General features: G+C 47.2%; 2 protein-coding genes across 2 annotated transcripts in view; one reads left to right on the forward strand and one right to left on the reverse strand.

Moving 5' to 3' along the window:
- LOC135808878 (receptor-type tyrosine-protein phosphatase delta-like) overlaps positions 1-1,935 on the reverse strand; it is a 71,464-nt gene extending 69,529 nt beyond the window's left edge. Inside the window, exon 1 of the mRNA XM_065322121.1 lies at positions 1,839-1,935. Within this exon, the coding sequence (XP_065178193.1) occupies positions 1,839-1,920 (82 nt within the window). The 5' untranslated portion in view covers positions 1,921-1,935. The remainder of the gene's footprint in view (positions 1-1,838) is intronic.
- Positions 1,936-9,092: 7,157 nt separating this feature from the next.
- On the forward strand, positions 9,093-10,415 carry LOC135810389 (uncharacterized). Its single transcript, XM_065323882.1, has one exon. The coding sequence runs from the start codon at positions 9,093-9,095 to the stop codon at positions 10,413-10,415; it is 1,323 nt and encodes a 440-aa protein (XP_065179954.1).
- Positions 10,416-20,345: the final 9,930 nt, after the last annotated feature.

The raw sequence follows: 20,345 nt of genomic DNA on the forward strand, positions 1-20,345 counted from the left end.
CAATGGAAAACTTCGTGTGATACATGACCTGTCGTCTCCCGATGGCAGCAGTGTCAACGATGCTATACCACGCGGGCAGTTCAGCCTGCATTACGACTCCGTGGACACCGCAATTGCCGCCATTATGCGCCTCGGCAAGGGCTCCCTCTTGACAAAGGTAGATATCCGTAATGCATTTCGCCTGTGTCCCGTCGCCCCCTCGGACTGGCATCTTCTCGGCATCCGTTGGAACGGCATGTACTATTACGAGAAGGTCCTTCCATTTAGTCTCTGCTCCTCACCATTCATCTTCAACCAGCTGGCAACGGCTTTCAACTAGGTCCTTGTCCATGTCGGCTCCTTGCCCGATGTAATGCATTACCTCGATGACTTCCTTGACATCTGCCCACCAAGCTCCTCCCTGGCGGCCAATCACAAGGCCATCCTCTTGGACTTGTTCCAGTTCTTGAACATACCTGTGGCCACAGAGAAAGTTGAGGGCCCTTCCACTGTCCTCAACTTCCTCGGTTTGGAGCTGGACACCGATCGCTTGGAAGTGCGTCTGCCTCGGTCCAAGCTTCTGGCCCTACGTCGTTTAGTCTCTACCACCATCGACAAGGGTTGCGTTCCCAAACGCGAACTTGCCTCACTCATGGGCCACCTCTCGTTCGCTTCCAGAGCAATTCCTGCCGCCCGTACATTCTTACGCCGCCTGTATGACCTCGACAAGGCCACATCTGAGATGCCATCTCACCGAATGCTGCACCTCTCAGCCTCAGCCAACGGCGACCTGAGCTGGTGGCACCAGACTCTGTCAACATGGAACGGAAAGTCATTTTTCCTGCTAGAGAAGTGGATGCCCAGCGCCGACCTCCAGTTGCAAACCGACGCATGTGGCACCATTGGATTTGGAGCCTTCTTCAATGGTCGCTGGTTCAGAGATGACTGGTCCCTGCAGCAACTGGAACTAAGCATTACCTACAAGGAGCTCTTCGCCATTGTCGCGGCCTGCGCCACCTGGGGGTTTGAGTGGCTGCGGCTGCGTGTGGAGTTTCAGTGCGACAACCAAGCTGTCGTGGAGTGCCTGAAGACGGGCACGAGCTTGTCTCCTGCAGTCATGGCACTCATCCGCACCCTGTACTCAATCTGTGTGAAGCACAATTTCCTGATCCGAGCATCGCACCGGCCAGGAATTTCCAATACCATCGCTGATGCCCTTTCCCGGAACAAGATGGATGCCTTCAGGACCTTTGCTCCTACAGCTGCGGAGTGGCCTGACACCATGGTCCAGCCGATCACTGAGTAAGTGCAAAGACATTCACTTAGGATGCAGATAGCGTTCTCTGTCGATCCTACTCCACAATATCAGTCTGTCTTTATGCCTCTAGAACAAAGCTCTTGTGCAATACATACTTACCAGCTATATTGGTTGTTATCACCCGCTATCTACTCTGGCCCTAATGGGAATGTCGGCATGGGCACTCCTCCGTAACTGGCCTCTCGCGCACTACTATAAAACTCGCATGGGTCATAAACCGCTCCTGCTCAACGCAGGCCGACCCACCAACTCGCATGGGGCACAAACCGCTCCTGCTCAGCTCAGGCCGACCCACTTGGTCATATACAGCTCCTGCCCTCGGTAGGCCGACCACACGATTCGTTAACGCGCACTCAATTGAGGCCAGCTACTCTGCCCGACATTCCCATTCTTCCAAACTCACTCTCTTGTCTTTTGGTGCGTCGCGTCCTGCACGCGGGTGTGTCTACTCTATACTCTAGCATGGGGAGTAGAATGTTAACTAATATTATATTAATTGCTCGGCTGCAACGTGCAAGGATGCAAATAGTCCATCACTTACGTTCACATGAAGGTTTCCGAGAAGACCACCGTTTGTTTGCCATACACGTTGCTGTCAGAGTACCAGTTGGATGATCCACCATGAAATATCCTGTATTACATTCATAAGTTACTGTATCCTGGTATCTCACACCTGTACGTCTTGATGTACCATTGCCAAGTGAATCTGGTTGTGGACAGCTGATACCTGCACACCAACAGAAAAGAGACACGTAGGGAGCGTGTATTTTCAACCCTGCCACTGTATTGCTAGACTACAGCAGTATAATGAAGAAAACCTGAAGAATGCCTGTGATGTGACGACGGTGAGGTGTGGTGTGGTAGGGGAGTGGATGGCGTGCATGCCCCATGGGCCTCTTGTCTTACTATTTGCTTTGCTGTGCTGTCTTTCAAATCCACACCTGGCTTTTGGCACTATCTAGGATCTTCAGGGTGCTAGCAACTTTCGTGAGTTCCCTGGGAAACCGACACGATAATTTAGCCTTCACAAGTTCAGGGAATGGAAAAGGGAATTAAAAGTCTAAAGAATGAATGACTGTAACCACCAGGATTCGAACCAGGGACTTTCGCTTGAGGCCAGCGATGCTTTACCCACTGAGCTATGGTGTAGCTGTCACCCCAGTAGAGACCTTGCAACAATTTCTTCAGACTTCGAAATTCAGGCTTCCTGTTGAACTACAGTAAAACCTGTCAAGGCGATCACTCGGATAAGGCGACCACCTGTCCTAGAAGACCACAGAAACCAGGGCCGAGGGATGCTATTTCCAGTCAAATGACCCTGGCTAAGGAGACCACCTGGTAACAGAGACCACCTTGTGAAAGTCCCTTGAGCGGTCATCTTAGACAAGTTTCACTGTATACAGGCTAGTGGAAGTCTCTTTTTTATTTAGCACTATCAAACCATAATATCACTTTACATTATACACAGTATTTTGCACTGGGTTCTTTTGCTTAAGGTGGCTCACACCCTCTGCGCGCGCATCGTTTGAAAAGTGTAGATTTTCAGTAAATTTTTCGGTAGCGATGATTTTTGTGCGATCAATCGTTGTAGGAAACGTCTTCTCGCTTTTCTGGCGACCTAGCTAGAACCTGCTGCTAGTGCAAGTGTCCCTCTACACTCGTTCTTTCTATGAAAGGGGAAGGCAGCACTCGCAGAAGATTTTCCAAGAATGCAATGTCGACTGGTGCTCGTACCATAAGAAGGGAGAAATCAAAGTCCGCTCTTGAATCATGCCTGAGTATTAGAAAATTATTTCAGAACACGCTTGTGTAGATTTCCTGCCAGTGCCACTGACATCTCGCGACCTTCAAATATTATAACTTGCTCGATCATCTCCCGCACTGACTGGCAAATTCGTCAGGTAGCTGTGGATGGATCGATTCAGGGAGATCGAAGGTAAATACATCGAAGCACTTCAAACACGTTTCAAGACGCACTTCAAATTTTGTAATTGTGTCTTGAAAATTGTTTAGAACAATTCGTACTTCAATACGCTGTTGAATTGTATCCTCTGCTTGGGAGTCTCGACTGTTTTATTGCTGCATGGCTTTCCTCAACACCGTTCACTGTACATGTATCGCGGAACGCAGATTGGATGGCATCATGGAGGTGAATTTGATAATTTGTGACTGTGTCATCAACCAAGTGAGGACATCAAATATCAACAGGGACGCTCCGAAAATCACAAACGCTGCGAAATAGATATGAAATGGTCTTACACACTGGAGGATATTCCACATTCATTGTGTCATATCTTTTTGTCGTGCCGTGCAACTTTCACAGACTAATCCGATAATTGGCATGTGGCCCTACTGGCACACACTCAAGCGTATGCCGTTGAGTTTTATCTATAATTATGTGCACGCACATGTGTGTATACATATAAAATTTTATTACGTATGCAAAATTAGGCAATCTACATGTACATATATATGTGTGTGCACTCACTCCTATGACATAGAACGACAGTGCAGGCTATGTAAAGTCGCATCAATGTGTGTCACCCGGGTGTGTACATGCATGCGCGCTCGCGCGGGCGTTTTGTGTGCGCGCCTGGCATGGCATAACGCCGTTCAGTATGACTAGTGTTGAACCGTGGTAATTTGCCCCCACCCCCTCTTTTTTCTGCTGGCGTTGGATATGCAACTAATGACATAAACTCGGTTGTTGAAAACGAGTGCCATGCACCACAATGGATTGAGAATAATAATTATAATACAAGTAGCACTGTAAAAGCGCTGGTAATACTTATGTTGCAGCCATGGCAGTTGTGAGTAGCTTTCCAAGTCAAGGCTGCTGCAGAAATTATTGCACTCTGACCAGCTGGAGTGGCCCAGGACTGCCGGTTGTGGAGAGCAGGAGTGATGCTTGTATATACGCTTGTATTTACATGACGTACACAGTGTACTTCGAAGTAACGTTAGGTGTATTACTTGTGTGTTCTTCTGCCTGTGCACGTGTACATGTGCTGGTCAGTGTGGAACCGCCATCCATATCAGATCATACAGCTGCTATCAGTCTCAACAGCTTGTATCTGGCAGATAGGGTTTTAGTGACTCGATTTTGCTTACTGTGTTCAACAGAGTGGCATTGCACACAGCTACTTGATGTAATAGTAGCATCTTGGAAATTTTATATTTTTGATAGTTAGCTTCAGTAGAAACTTCTCCAGTGTGGCTCTTAGCTTCATTACCACGGAGACTAAGCATTCAAGTAATGCACGAAGAACAGTGGCTAGATGTGAAGTGAAAAGCCATTGGACCGTGCCCCGTGGAATACGCATTTATAATGTAGTATAGAAGTATTTCTTGCTATGTTGGCAGCAAATACTGTATCATATAATAATTACATTACCAGTAGAAAGTGCCCAATGTGCATTGCTTCAGCACTATGTTTTGGACAAAGCAGTCAACAAATTCCACATCACTATCGGCTTCATGTTGGAGAAAGTTGTGAAAAACACTAGAGCATACATGTACACTCAATACACATGCTCAGCTACATGTATGGCATTTAGTATGTGGGCGACTTCAAAGTTCTATTTTGGTAGTTTGCTTCGGTAGAAACTGTCTAAACTTGATCCAAAGCTCTACTACTATGTTCTGAAGATGTTGCAATCAAGTAATGTAAGACACGTATCTGCCGCATTGGAGCTAGCTGTGAAAACCTTTAGACCATACACTCAATGCACATGCTCAGCTATGGCATTTAGTATGTGGGCGACTTCAAAGTTCTATTTTGGTAGTTTGCTTCGGTAGAAACTGTCTGAACTTGATCCAAAGCTCTACTACTATGTTCTGAAGATGTTGCAATCAAGTAATGTAAGACACGTATCTGCCGCATTGGAGCTAGTTGTGAAAACCTTTAGACCATACACTCAATGCACATGCTCAGCTATGGCATTTAGTATGTGGGTGACTTCAAAGTTCTATTTTGGTAGTTTGCTTCGGTAGAAACTGTCTAAACTTGATCCAAAGCTCTGCTACTATGTTCTGAAGATGTTGCAATCAAGTAATTTAAGACACGTATCTGCCGCATTGGAGCTAGTTGTGAAAACCTTTAAACCATACACTCAATGCACATGCTCAGCTATGGCATTTAGTATGTGAGCGACTTCAAAGTTCTATTTTGGTAGTTAGCTTCGGTGGAAACTGCTAAAACTTGATCCAAAGCTCTACTACTATGTTCGGAAGATGTTGCAATCAATTATTGTAAGACACGTATCTGTCATATGGTGGAGTCAGGGGTTCTAAGGCGTTGGACAATGTCCCAGTGCAATGTGCTGATTCTTGAAATATGGCATTACTTGAAACTTCAAAGTTTTATTTCACGAGTTACCTTCGGTAGAACCTGCTCAAACTTGCTACACAGTGCCATTATTAGGTTATGATAGCATAACCATCGAATACAGGGCAAGTCCAGTGTCAAATACTTGTGGGCGGGGCTAATATGTGGGACGTGTGCGCTGAAATGGGATGATTCCGAAATGAGAAAAAAGGTCACCTTCTAGCAGAATTCTACCCACTTCTACAGTTTATGCTGATATTTAGCAAGTATACTACTGTCCTGATGTTGGACATCAAGAAAAAGGGGGTAACTACCAGTGCTACGGCTAAAAAAGTGGTTTTCCGGTATTTTTTGGCCTAAATTGGCAATTGTGAGTATGCTATGTTTGGCCCCTCCCCAGAGTGAAACCGGCCGGTAGAACTTGATAAAAATTTGTCTCCGTACACTAGATATCCAACGGAACAAAGTACAATCGTTTGTAGCCACGTTTCAAACAAAAAAATTTTGGACCCGAGGGGTAGGAGCCACCTTAAGGAGGCTCACACCTAAAGAAGTAAAAATATAAGGTCCATGGACACCCTGTTTTTTATTAGTGTTGAAACGAGCGTATCTATAACAAACGAGCGATCAGTTCCACTAACGAGCAAGCTATCGAGCGAGCTAACGAGTTTCATTGATGTGGCAAATATGATTATTTTTTTGAATAATTTTTTTTCGAAGTATTATATATTTTGTACTTCGATTTTTTCAGCTGGTTCAATTATCACCGCCGGCATTTGGGGTTGCTGCTGCTTCACTTTGGACTGCTGTTTGGTGTCGAGATGTCTTTTCAGCGCCGTCGTCGATTAGCCTTTGTAAGAATAGACCGTTTTGCAAAGATTGCAAGTAGCCCTGGTCTTCGCTGCATCGCGGGAGAAAACTTCCAAACGACTGAGCGTAACTTTCACTCGAATGGAGAGGTGACCGAAGCATATCCTGCGACAGGTCAGCAGATGCGGAACATGACATCAGTAGAGTCCACCAAAGCTGCAACGACAACTGAAACAACTCAAGTGTCGTGCAGGCATACAGTCACCTGTAACTGCGAGTGATTTTCACTTTGCGCGGGACTGGACTTTCGATCGACCAGGGAGTCGTAAAATAGTTTACGACTCCCTGGTCGACATGTACTGCCATGTGTACGGAGTACGGTGTTCGTTAGTGCAAACGAGCTGGCCGCACAAACGAGCCGAGTTTCTGGCGAGCGAGCTAACGAGTATCCGGTGAGATCGTTTCAACACTATTTTTTATGCATAGAATGGTGGAGTGATGTCTCTTCTTCAATTTGGTTTAGTTTTTAGGTAGGGTCACCAGGCATATAAGAGGTATTTTGATGTATTTAGTGTGTGTGCAATTTCTTGATTTTCGCCAAAAAATGGTAAAAAATTGGTTTTTGACCCAAAGAAGCCTCCTGAAGGAGGATACAAAGCATTTTCTTCATCATATGTTTCAGAACCACATTTGGAGGTATCTTGGCTACACAAGATAGACTGTGTCTTGGTTTCGCCCTTGGCGAGCCACTTTTTCGAAATTAGGGTTACCGAAATTTCCACCGGGTGCTGAATTGTGAAAATGTAATGGTTCAGCCAGCAACATTTTGTCCATAGACATATTGATTTTTGTGGCTTTCTGTGATCCTTGAGCCCCAAGGAAACCGATAATGGACAGTTTTGATGGTGTCACCAGGCACTTTAGGCCCCTACCAAACAATAATTATAGGTATCAAAATATTTTTAGGCAAATTCTGAAAAAACATTTTTAGAAAATCTGACCATTCTTGCCTTCTTGACTAAATATCACTACCAATGACATGGTAGTATGGTAATATTATTTCAGAACAAGTTATTTTCATGCTGCAACCTCTTTTGGACATACCAGACAGTCTGTGCTTGGTAAGGTACATGTATCATTACATGTATGTCATGCAGCCTTCAGTCCTAGCACATTGATATACGAGTAATGTACATGTAAGGCAGCGAGGTTTCATAACAACCTCGACCATGAAACTGGCACATGAATAATGTGAAAGCAGGCATTCAAAATAAGGCACACTAAACACTCACACGCGTGCGTGCGCACGCACATAAACACCCACCCACAGGCACGCACTTCATGCACGCATCATTGTAACACTACTAGTCCATAGTAGGACTTAGTGTAAATAAAAGCATGAAGACCAGCCACTGCAATGGGCATGCTTTTGCTGGTTGTCACTTGCGTTGATAGCAGCAGACTCCAGAAAAACATCGCATGAAGGGCAATATGCATCTACACACGCAGGCGTGCACACATACGATATACATGTAGTGTACTGTCATGCTCTCTCGGCAATTCTTTTTTGTGTCTCAAATACGGTTCACAAATGCGCATTCACATGCAACTCCTGTACTGTAAAGCCATTGCCACACTGTCCTTGCGGACACCAGAGAGGAGAGGCATACAGAGCCAGCATCGTGAGCCCCTCCTCCCCCCCCCCCTTCCACACCTAACTTTGCACAAGCGCGCACACATGCACGTGCATACATCCATACATGAGACATTTGCATGCACTTGCACACAGTGCAATCTTGGGAAGATGTGCATAACCCAGATCAACATTGCGTGCGAACCCACACATGCGGGCACGAGCACGCGCGCGCACACACACATACACACACACACACACGTGTGTACACATACACTCATACACCTGCCCAATGCTGAAGCGAGGATAGCAAACAAACTACGTTAGACATAGCAACTTGTGCTCGGATTACACCTTTCAACAGCTTGCACAGACACGCGCGCGCATGCGCGTGCGTACACACACACACGCACGCGCGTACATACTGTCGTACGACTGGGCTATCATCGACTCAAATTTGTGGCAGTCGTCATTCACCAGCCGTGGTCGCCCGCCATGTTCACGCTGTTCTCTGGTGCACCCAGTGGCCCAGGCCCGGTGGCCCTTTAGACCAGGGCCTCCATCCGCCGGCGCTGGGAGTGGAGGTCCGCCGCAGTCCAGCGCGCCAACCCATCTTGGGAAGCATATCTGCCGCAACTTCAACAGGGACCAGTACAACAACTCATTCTGCTATCGTGCCCACGTGTGCCTTCAATGCCGCGGGAAGCACCCAGAAGTCAAATGTGGCAGGGGACAGCCCGCCACCTCAGCGTCTGCTCCGTAAACATTCTGTGGAGACTCCCGTCAATGTTAGCCGATTAGCCGGGCTCCTTAACCGTCATTCTGATCACTCCTTCTTTCACTTTGTATTGCATGGGTTGTGTCACGGTTTCACGATAGGCCATTCTGCTGGTTTATCTGGTGTTCATAGTTCTCCCAATCACCTGTCGGCCATCCGTAATATGCAGTATGTTTCTTCCTATTTGACCGAATGTTGTGAAGCTGGGCAAACAGCAGGTCCATTTCCGGAGCCACCCTTTCTGTGCATGCAGACATCTGGTCTGGGTGTTGTGCCGAAGTCCAATGGAAAACTTTGTGTGATACATGACCTGTCGTCTCCCGATGGCAGCAATGTCAACGATGCTATACCGCGCGGGCAGTTCAGCCTGCGTTACGACTCCGTGGACACCGCAATTGCCGCCATTATGCGCCTTGGCAAGGGCTCCCTCTTGACAAAGCTAGATATCCGTAATGCATTTCGCCTGTGTCCCGTCGCCCCCTCGGACTGGCATCTTCTCGGCATCCGTAGGAACGGCATGTACTATTACGAGAAGGTCCTTCCATTTGGTCTCCGCTCCTCACCATTCATCTTCAACCAGCTGGCAACGGCTATCAACTGGGTCCTTGTCCATGTCGGCTCCTTGCCCGACGTAATGCATTACCTCGATGACTTCCTCGACATCTGCCCACCAAGCTCCTCCCTGGCGGCCAATCACAAGGCCATCCTCTTGGACTTTTTGCAGTTCTTGAACATACCTGTCGCCACAGAGAAAGTTGAGGGCCCTTCCACTGTCCTCAACTTCCTCGGTTTGGAGCTGGACACCGATCGCTTGGAAGTGCGTCTGCCTCGGTCCAAGTTTCTGGCCCTACGTCGTTTAGTCTCTACCACCCTCGACAAGAGTTGCATTCCCAAACGCGACCTTGCCTTACTCCTGGGCCACCTCTCGTTCGCTTCCAGAGCAATTCCTGCCGCCCGTACATTCTTACGCCGCCTGTATGACCTCGACAAGGCCACATCTGAGATGTCATCTCACCGAATGCTGCACCTCTCAGCCTCAGCCAAGGGCGACCTGAGCTGGTGGCACCAGACTCTGTCAACATGGAACGGAAAGTCATTTTTCCTGCTGGAGAAGTGGATGCCCAGCGCCGACCTCCAGATGCAAACCGACGCAAGTGGCACCATTGGATTTGGAGCCTTCTTCAATGGGCGCTGGTTCAGAGGTGACTGGTCCCCCGCAGCAACTGGAACTAAGCATAACCTACAAGGAGAGCTCTTCGCCATTTTTGCGGCATGCGCCACATGGGGGATCGAGTGGCTGCGGCTGCGTGTGGAGTTTCAGTGCGACAACCAAGCTGTCGTGGAGTGCCTGAAGACGGGCACGAGCCGGTCTCCTGCAGTCATGGCACTCATCCGCACCCTGTACTCAATCTGTGTGAAGCACAATTTCCTGATCCGAGCATCGCACCTGCCAGGAATTTCCAATACCATCGCTGATGCCCTGTCCCGGGACAAGATGGATGCCTTCAGAACCTTTGCTCCTACAGCTGCGGAGCGGCCTGACACCATGGTCCAGCCGATCACTGAGTAAGTGCAAAGACATTCACTTAGGATGCAGATAGCGTTCTCTGTTGATCCTACTCCACAATATCAGCCTGACTTTATGCCTCTAGAACAACGCTCTTGTGCAATACATACTTACCATCTATATTGGCTGTTATCACCCGCTATCTCCTCTCGCCCTAATGGGAATGTCGGCATGGGCACTCCTTTGTAACTGGCCTCTCGCGCACTACTATAAAACTCGCATGGGTCATAAACCGCTCCTGCTCAACGCAGGCCGACCCACCAACTCGCATGGGTCACAAACCGCTCCTGCTCAGCTCAGGCCGACCCACTTGGTCATATACAGCTCCTGCCCTCGGTAGGTTGACCACACGATTCGTTAACGCGCACTCAATTGAGGCCAGCTACTCTGCCCGACATTCCCATTCTTCCAAACTTACTCTTTTGTCTTTTGGTGTGTCACGTCCTGCACACGGGTGTGTCTACTCTATACTCTAGCATGGGGAGTAGAATGTTAACTAATATTATATTAATTGCTCGGCTGCAACGTGCAAGGATGCAAATAGTCCATCACGGAGATGGCGGAGAAATTGATGGAGACTAGGGCGATCATGGGAAGACAGGGTGGCATGAACCGACTGTACATACTGACGATGGAGGGTACGTGACAAACATTTCACTTCGTTACGCTTGCGCTTAAAGGCAATGAAGTTTTCACTGGTTGGATACTTCCTATAAATGCTATACAAATCTCGCTTCAGTTTCACAGCACACTTGAGGTCCGGAGTGATCCAGGGTCGGGATGCATCCCGCATAGTAGGATGAGGCCTAATGTAGTCTCCTGTCTGCGGAATAACTTTGTAAGGCAGCAGATGACGATGGAATGCTGACTGTAGTAAAGCATCAAACAGGACAATGGCATCATCAACATCAGAATGCCGATGAAGTAGTGACCAGTCCAACCTAGACAAGTCTTCATTCACAACCTGCCAGACACGGGTAAGCACTTGCTTATACCTGTACTGAGCCTGGGGATGGAGGGACGTTTTAGCATTCGCTTGTGGCGTCGAGCACGATGCATAGTTGAGCGTACAAAAAACCTGCAGATGATCAGATGTGCCAAGAGGAGCTGCGTGGTCGACTGAGAGGACATGTCGGGTTTGTTGGTTACCAACAAGTCAAGACACGAGTTGGCACCCGGTGATGAAGTGTATGTTGGGAAACTCACTAGTTGTTGGAGCCCAAGCATTGAAAAAACTGTCTGTAGGCTGGTACCGGCTGTAGAGGTGGAGTCAGAAGAGCACCAATCATTATGTTTGGCATTAAAATCCCCCGTCAGGAAGAAGTCACACTCGTCATAGCAAGAGAACTGTATAGCATCGTCCAGCATATCCGAGAAGAAGGACAATTGTTCCACCGTTTGGGAAGGGGGTCGATACATGCAACATACAAGAATATGGGTTAGGGGTGCATTGAGACTTAACTTCCACCCAGGCAGATTCACAGCCCTGACGCTGCAGGTCGGGTCTGTGGAGAATATGTTGAAAAGCATCAGTCCGGACAAGCACGGCGACACCACCATATCCTCTAGTGAAAGAGTGTGCATTTCTGTTCTCGTGTGCTGGTCTGTCTCTTCTGAAACAGGAATAGCCCGGTATATGCACGGAAATAGATGGGCACAGCCAGGTCTCCGTGAGGCAAACAATACTCGGCTTAGTGCTCTCCAGAACAATCGAAAGTTCAGCTAATTTATTGACGAGAGACCGACAATTCATGGTTATCAGCGTTAGGTCGGATTCTGATCTGGGGTAGAATGGGGTAGCATGCAAGTTGAGGGAAGACATAGACAACATGATTATGACGAGGGACTATCACCACCACGTTCAGTCACGTTGGTACCGTCGGCAAAGCGCCACTTACGGACGGTGTGGCTAATTGTTGCCGGCCAAAATCCTGTACTGAGTATTTTGCCTTCATCCGTCGCTAGGACAGTCAGTCGTGCATATGCTGTACCAAAGGTCCGGGATTCTCTAATACTGCAATTGAGCACCTCAACCTCACGGTCCTTGCACCAGTCAGTGATTGCGTTAGCGCTACACTCCATGTGGACATTGCCCACGTAGAACACAGATTTCGCGACTTTTTCTACGCCTGTGAGGATGTTGGGGTTTGCTGGGACCACAGGCTCCACGTACCGGGACGTGACCCGACGCCGTACAACTTCGGCCCAGCCATCCAAACTGCTTCCCGTATATTCACTTGTACTAGTTGTAGCCAATGTTGATCTGGTTGGTGCAGCCGGTGGTGTTTCAGTGCGTGATGAGGTCTGGTGTACATGTGTCGATGTTTGGGAAGTGCGGGTACGGCTGGTAGAGCGAGTGTGCGTTGGGGGGAGTCCGAGTGACGGTTTCCCTCACCCCAGCCCCTCTAGTACCTGAACTAGCTACACTACTGTACGTGGTACTCGGGGTTGTAGATTGTGCAATCAGATTTGGACTCCCGCCTTCCTCAAGGTGTATCATTTTCGCCACGAGGCCATCAATGGTTGCTTTCATTTCTCTTACTTCCCTATCCCTGTCCTCCCTGAGGGAAACCATTTCCACAGTTAATGCAGTGATAGTCGAGGACAGTGCACTGATAGAGCTTACTAGCGCTGGCATACCTGATTTGCCGATGTCCATGGCGCGAAGTTGAAGTACAAGGTCCGGTCGGGCCAATGAGTCCACACCTGCAAGTCCTGACTTTTTGGCCAAGTCACGAATCTCCCCATCCAGCAGCAAGGCCAGGTCCATATTTGAGTTCTCCACCATATTAGGGCTGGGACTTGTTCCAGGTCCACCTATACTTACAAAAGTGGCCGAAAGGCTATTCCATAAAAGGAAAGGCAGGAGCTAAAAACTTGCTTCCTACTCCTACGACTTTTTCTACCGTTGACCGCTTTCTCAAGTGTGTTCCATTGGGAATAACTTACCAATAAGAAGTCGCTGAGCAATGGCACATTGGGTGAGCGGGCTCCTCAACGTGACCCTCATATACCCACATTGTAAGCATGACGTTTATGAGCGGGCTCCCCCGTCCTTCTTCCCTCCATGTCTTTCTTTCTCTTTCTGAATGATTACAGACTTTACCGTGCGCGCATTCTGCTTTCCTGCTGACTGGCTACACATATTCCGGTTTTACCTGTTCTACTATTTCCTGGGATTACTTTCGTACCATTGTTAGCAATGATCACGCCATATCTCCAAAACACTCTATAAACGAAGCTACGTCCCATGGCAACAAAGGATGCCGAAAGTTACTGGATGATGACGAAACTAGTAAGACTGGTTGGTGCTCTTGGACCTTTCAGAACCTCCGAAACTGAGCCTTCCAAGTAGAAAGGTTGTAGATTTGCGCCTTAGAGATGTGTTGGAGCTAGGTGTCAAGTCATTGAATGTCTCAGTACTCCTTGTTTTTTTTTTACCATAATCACTCAATCGACTATTATTGAGGAGCATATTCTTGAAATCCATTTGTAAGACCGCTACCAAAGTTGTCCGAGGTTGGCCTCTATACCATTCAGTGCCCTCATCGTAGGGCAAGCAAAGATACACATCCAATGCCAGCTGTGGAGGAGCAGTTGGGACCAAACAAAAGATATGGCCAGCGAGACAGTAGTGCTGCCTTGGGATCATCTCACTGATAGCGGCAGCTCCGCAGCGCTCGTACAGAGTGTCATTGCTGATTCATTTTGGTTGGTCATTCAGACAGAATTGTCAGCATGGCATGGACTTACCCTCCACCAGCCGCTAGATGCTAACACAGTCTGCACAATAATAATTCTTGAATATTTTAGTTGTTGGAAAGCAATCATGGCAACCCCAAACCCAATGTGTCCATTGTGTGTTTGTGCATGCTAAAGTGAGTGGAACGCTGTGTGGGTGTCCGTGAGCGTGAGCATGGGTACACTAGTGGTGTGTTTGTGTGTGTGTGTGGGGGGGGGGGGCTATGTGTGTGTGTGTGGGGGGGGGGGGAGGTCTCTGTGTTCATGCAAGTGCCCGAGAGGGTGTGCGGGTGCACTTGGATCTGCTTGCATGTTTGCGGATGCTGGGGCTAAAACATGGTTACTTGGTGTACTTCGTTGCTAAGTGCGGTTGGGGGAGGGTGGGGTGGGGTGGGGGGGGGGGGGGAGGAGGAGGAGAGTGAATGAGGAGACGGCAAGAGTGATAATCGTCCATCACTTACGTTCACATGAAGGTTTCCGAGAAGACCACTGCTTGTTTGCCATACATGTTGCTGTCAGAGTACCAGTTGGATGATCCACCATGGAATATCCTGTATCACATTCATAAGTTACTGTATCCTGGTATCTCACACCTGTACGTCCGGATTTACCATTGGTAAGTGAATCTGGTTGTGGACAGCTGATACCTGTTAAACATTCAATACCACGTACACATCTTGTTACTCAGAAGCACCCCAAGAGCATTTGAACCCTTTACTGCCCGATTAACATGTACACAAGCCCAAATAAAGTGTAGTGTGACGAAAGTTTACGGACAATCGTAGGTAAGGCGTCTAATTTGGAGACTTGTCTTGTCGATCTGTGTTGGTGCGAAAGGAGCGGACCTTTGCAGTTAGTTTGTCAAGACGCTGTTTTCCCTCCCTCCCACTCTTTTACTTTGGCATTTGTTTCTTCGTTCGGGGGGGGGGGGGGGGAGGGAGTGGGGTCAAATGGGCAGCCTATTCTGTCTGTATGGTGTGAGGCGTGATGCCAGGCAGTTGTGTGAAACTTCGGTGGCTGTTTGTGTACCCTCCGCTGGAAAGATGATACCGGCCAACGGTGGGCAGTTTGCTGGCCTCGGTGGCCGTTTGTGTGCACAGGACAATCTGTATGCTTTCGGCCCCCAGCAGGAAAGATGATTGACCCTCGGTGGGCCGATTGTTGGCCTCTGTGGCATTTTGTGTGTCCTTGGTGGGCTGTATTTAGACAATCATAGAGGTCTGGCAGGACTTTATGGCTGAACCAAGGCCGAGTGTGTACGGCCAAGGGCGCAAGGTGCGTAGTGCCGAGGCCTGCGCCCACGGCCGAACACACGAGGTATTGATGAAGGCGAAAAGTCCTGCAAGACCTCTATGATCGTGTTTCCGGTTTTGTCTTTCGTGTTTCTGGTATAAAAGCAAGACACCAATAGGGGTGGTGGTTGGGGACGTGGTGGATTCAGCTTGTGAGTTTCAGCTCCTTTCACTTCTCACGAATGGGACGATCCTTGCTTCAGAGCAGGTCCATGATCTTTCGCTTCCTCAAAATTACCAGAAAGGTCCGGCGACTCGTCAACTAGCAATGAAAAATATCAATTGTGCACTCACAACCATGTATAAAACAATTAAAATGAAACAATTCCAGAACGTTTTCTCGTGACTATCATCAGTGGAACATCGTAACACAGTAAGAATCACTAAAGCAACCAGTTTTATATAGCTAGAATAATATGAAAAGAAGAGTGAGAATGCAGCAGCTTTGAGGTTATGCATAACGCGTGTAGTGTGAACTTATGCAGTGGATCTGAGAGTGGTAGCAGTAGATGAATGTGGCAGCTGTGAGTGCGTGTGGACATTACTGGTGAGTGTGTATTATTTGAAAGTGCGAGTGCTACAACATTTTCTTTTTGCTTGCATAGCACAGGGTCACGTGTACGAATATAAACAGCTTCCAACACCTGCAACTGCTTAAAGAAACGTGCGCAACAAATAACACTAAACCGGGAATCGTCAAACAACTTACAACGATCCGAACTGGACACCAAATGCTTGTAGATGGCAGACTTTCATATTACTGTAAAAGCCATTATTCTAACAAGGCGCATATATAACGATTTCCCAGAAGTGACTAGTTTACGTGTACCAAAGGTAACGATTCTCACTCATTCTCAACGCTCAATAGGACAGTATATGTATCGATTTCTGTATAACGATTTCTATTTTAACGACAGATTTCTCCTTGTTAACTCGTTAGAGTTAGCACTTCGTTATATATAATTATGGCTTTTACAGTATTCTAGCTATATAACTGGTTGTTTAAGTGATTCTTACTATGTGATGTTACACTGATGAAAGTCAAGAGAAAATGTACTGGAATTGTTTCATTTTAATTGTTTTATACATGGTTATGAGTGCACAATTGATATTTTTCATTGCTGTTTTACGACTGTTGTCTGCTTGTCGGTTGTTTAAACTCGCCAACTACTTTTTTTAGTACATATACATGTAGAACAAAAATGGAAAACTGATCGTGATGTCTGCCACTTATTTCAGCTTGCTTCTGAGCAGATAGATAGGTAAATTCTCTTTCGCTTATTCAAAACTATCGTAATCTCCACTCGCGACAACCATAACTTGAGTTGGAAACTGATCACGATGTGTAGACACTTTTCATGTTGCCGTTTTTCGACAGGCTGTTTCCAGGTACCAGAGCATGTTCACAGTCGAATGTGAGATGCGAACTGAGCTGACAACGAAAAACTGCCATAGACCCCTGCCGAGCTAGGCTGACAGAGTACGGGGTGCCATTGATGACGGGCTTTATTGCTACAGTATTTTTCCATATCCATTGACGATGGGCTTTATCGGCTCATCAAGGCCACCGCGGGAACATCGCTCATTGGCTACAACCATAGAAACAGTACGGTAAAACAAACTTAAGCTGGTTTGGTCCTCGGTGGGCGGTTTGCTGGCCAAGGTGGCCCCTTTTGTGCCCTCGGTGGGAAGTATGAGGTTGGTCCAGAGCGGGCAGAATGATATAGCTGTTGGCAGATAGTGCGGCGTAGCTCGCAGCGGGCCGGTCCTTATGCGGACTGCTATTTTGTCACAGGTATGCATCTTTGCACAATCACTGAATCGATTATTATCATTATTCCCGTAGCTATGCAAAATACGTTATTTCAGTAACGTCTGGCGCTAGCCAGGGTCCACATAGCTTTAATTTCGTGTTTGTTTGATTGTTTATTTGTGCCATCGGCATGCCTGGCGCTATCTCGTACCTGTCCCGTGTGCCGTCGCCATATGCCTGGCGCTATCCGGTACCTGTCCTCTACGTACCATCAAAGACAGCTGGCCACAATAAAATAGGGCTTTCAAATGCAAGATCATAACGTGAAGCAACTTGGAAGAATGAGTATGTATGCGAAGTGTATCGGGGGAATGCATGCACGGCAATAGTGCGGGTTTGAATCCTAGGCTATGTCTAGAAAAAATAGGAGAAATGAAATTTTTTTAACGTCCCTATGCTTTTATGCCTAGGTCATCAAGGTGGTAGACGGTGTCGTACTACCCTCGAATGCAAAGAAAAAAATTATTTATTTCGCTCAGGGCCCTATGCTATGCTTTTTTGCTTAGCTCATCATGCATGGTATTCGGACAGATAGAAACTTTTTGCATTACAATGATGTAGCCGATCAGTTTGTTGTGGTATGGTTGGGAATTGTAGCCATTATTATTTTTCTGGTTTTAGAGTTCGTGTTGGAGCAGCCGTTCTGCAATTCAAAGTGAGCCGTCATGGTCGACGTAAAACACTATTTGATAGGTTTTTGGTTGGAGGAAAGCAAATCAGCACACGAAGCACAGAAGCCATATAATTTCGACTAGGCCTTCTCCTCGCCTGGCAGAGAAGTCGCCAGCGGCACAACGGCGATGCACAATAGCTACCACAGGAATGGACCAACGGACAATGACAATAATGAGAAGGACTCGGCGATACTCCGTCACCTGACATCGTCACCAGCCTGCCTAAGCGAAGCCTGCAAACATGGCACCCACTCTCACTTCACGATTCAAGCGCGTTCGCGCAAAATTCTCACCTTGCTGTGCTGGAGACAGTGTACATTGCCAAGCTGAAGCCTGAACTGTGCGCGCAAAAGAAGTATGTGTGAAAGTTGTCACTGTTTTGACATTGTAGTACCGTGGTCCCCACTGTTGTCTGATACTATACTGGTAATATTCATTGTCTCACTGTGTAGTTAGCGCCACTAGCGCTATCTTTTAAGTTCTATTTGGTCTATGCTCTGACCGCCAAATATGTTGTTGGCACCACTAGCGCTATTTTTCAAGTGCAATTTTTGCCAATGCTCTGACCACCAAAGTGCCGGTTATAAAGACTTGCTTGCTACCTTGTAAATGTTAATCACCATTCTATTCGACTTGAAGAGTAATGGTACGAAAGGCCTAGTCGAAATTATATGGCTGCTGTGCTTCGTGTGCTGATAACACTATTTGTAGTGACAGTCAATTTTTTCTTCAGACTTTTCCCGTTTGTCTCTTTCCCTCAAACCAGAAAACACTATTAATTTTACATACACAAGCTCGGGGAGCAAAAGTCTCTCTGTCCCATCAGCTGCCACATACCAACTACAGTCCATTTCAAAATTATAGTCTAGAAGCGTACCTAGGCAAAAACCGTTATGCCATGAAAAGTCTTTCTTACTAATAGAACCGATACGCAACATATTCCCCACCAAAGACCTTTTCAGGGCTCTACGAGGTATACGAGGACCGCGAACACTGTGCCATACGCAGCAAGCGCACTAATCAATCTTAAAAAGAGGCAAAATAGAAACAAATACACAATCGATACGCCAACAAACTACAATGAAAATCAACGTCCGACCAGGGACAAACAAATCAAACTCATCAAAAAAATCGAGCAAAACAGACTAATACCAACAAATCACAGCAAATCAAACTAATCAACCACATCACAGCAGGAGCACCTTCCAAACTCCGCTTCACACTCACATTGGGTTATTTGTTCACGATGCGTTTTCCTTCGCCCCATCCTTGTCATAGGAACCAGCCTCTCCTTGCAGACGTTTATCCATCTTCATCTGCCCTCAGCGCATTCAGCTCCGACGAACCGTCACACCAACCTCATCTTGACCAGCCACCTCGCGGGACGTCCCTGCGCTCAGCGCATTCAGCTCCGACGAACCAGCAACTCCTCGCAGATGTTTATCCATCTTCATCTGCTCTCAGCGCATTCAGCTCCGACGAACCAGCCACTCCTCGCAGACTTTTCCTCGCTCAGCGCCTTCAGCTCAGACGACGTCGTTTTGGTTATTTCTTCTCTATGCATTTTCCTTCGCACCGGAGTTCCTGCCAGTTCCTCGTCTCCCTGATTATCATCGCGTGATCGCCAAATTTTGTGCACCCGCACATGTTGTCCAGGCGTCAGGGGCCCAGCCTCCCTGCCCATCCGACCCGCCACACACAACAACGAAACTTAACTAAAGTTTTACATAACTATTCAACAAGACGGAGACGGACAAACAAGAAGACCGGACACGACGAGGTACACTGGAAACTGAAGAAAAAGACAAACATGATGGCAGCATATGAGCATGCACACAAACAAAACATAACGCATGACAATAACGTAAGCGTTCCTTGGTTCATTTAAAAACTACACATGCAACCGAAACAGTCCAACAGAGTCAAAAGGAGAACGCAAAACAAACCAAAATATACGAAAGGACCACAACAAAAATGAGCTATGAAAAGTCTTTCTTTCTAATAGAACCGATACGCAACAGCAGGAGTGATAATAATCCATCACTTACGTTCACATGAAGGTTTCCGAGAAGACCACTGCTTGTTTGCCATACACGTTGCTGTCAAAGTACCAGTTGGATGATCCACCATGGAATATCCTGTATCACATTCATAAGTTACTGTATCCTGATATCTCACACCTGTACGTCTGGATTTACCATTGGCAAGTGAATCTGGTTGTGGACAGCTGATACCTGTTAAACATTCAATACCACGTACACATCTTGTTACTCAGAAGCACCTCAAGAGCATTTGAACCCTTGACTGCCCGATTAACATGTACTACCTCCGACAAGCGAAACTTGGCGCGTTTTTTACTTCAAATTACTAGAAATAACTCTCACTTTACAATCAAAACTAAAGATTGACTCAC

The sequence above is a fragment of the Sycon ciliatum genome, chromosome 2, assembly GCF_964019385.1.
Source record: "Sycon ciliatum chromosome 2, ocSycCili1.1, whole genome shotgun sequence".
In the NCBI taxonomy this organism is placed as follows: domain Eukaryota; kingdom Metazoa; phylum Porifera; class Calcarea; order Leucosolenida; family Sycettidae; genus Sycon; species Sycon ciliatum.

Coding starts and splice junctions, on each gene's coding strand:
- LOC135810389 (XM_065323882.1), top strand. CDS start 9,093: ATGCAGACATCTGGTCTGGGTGTTGTGCCGAAGTCCAATGGAAAACTT.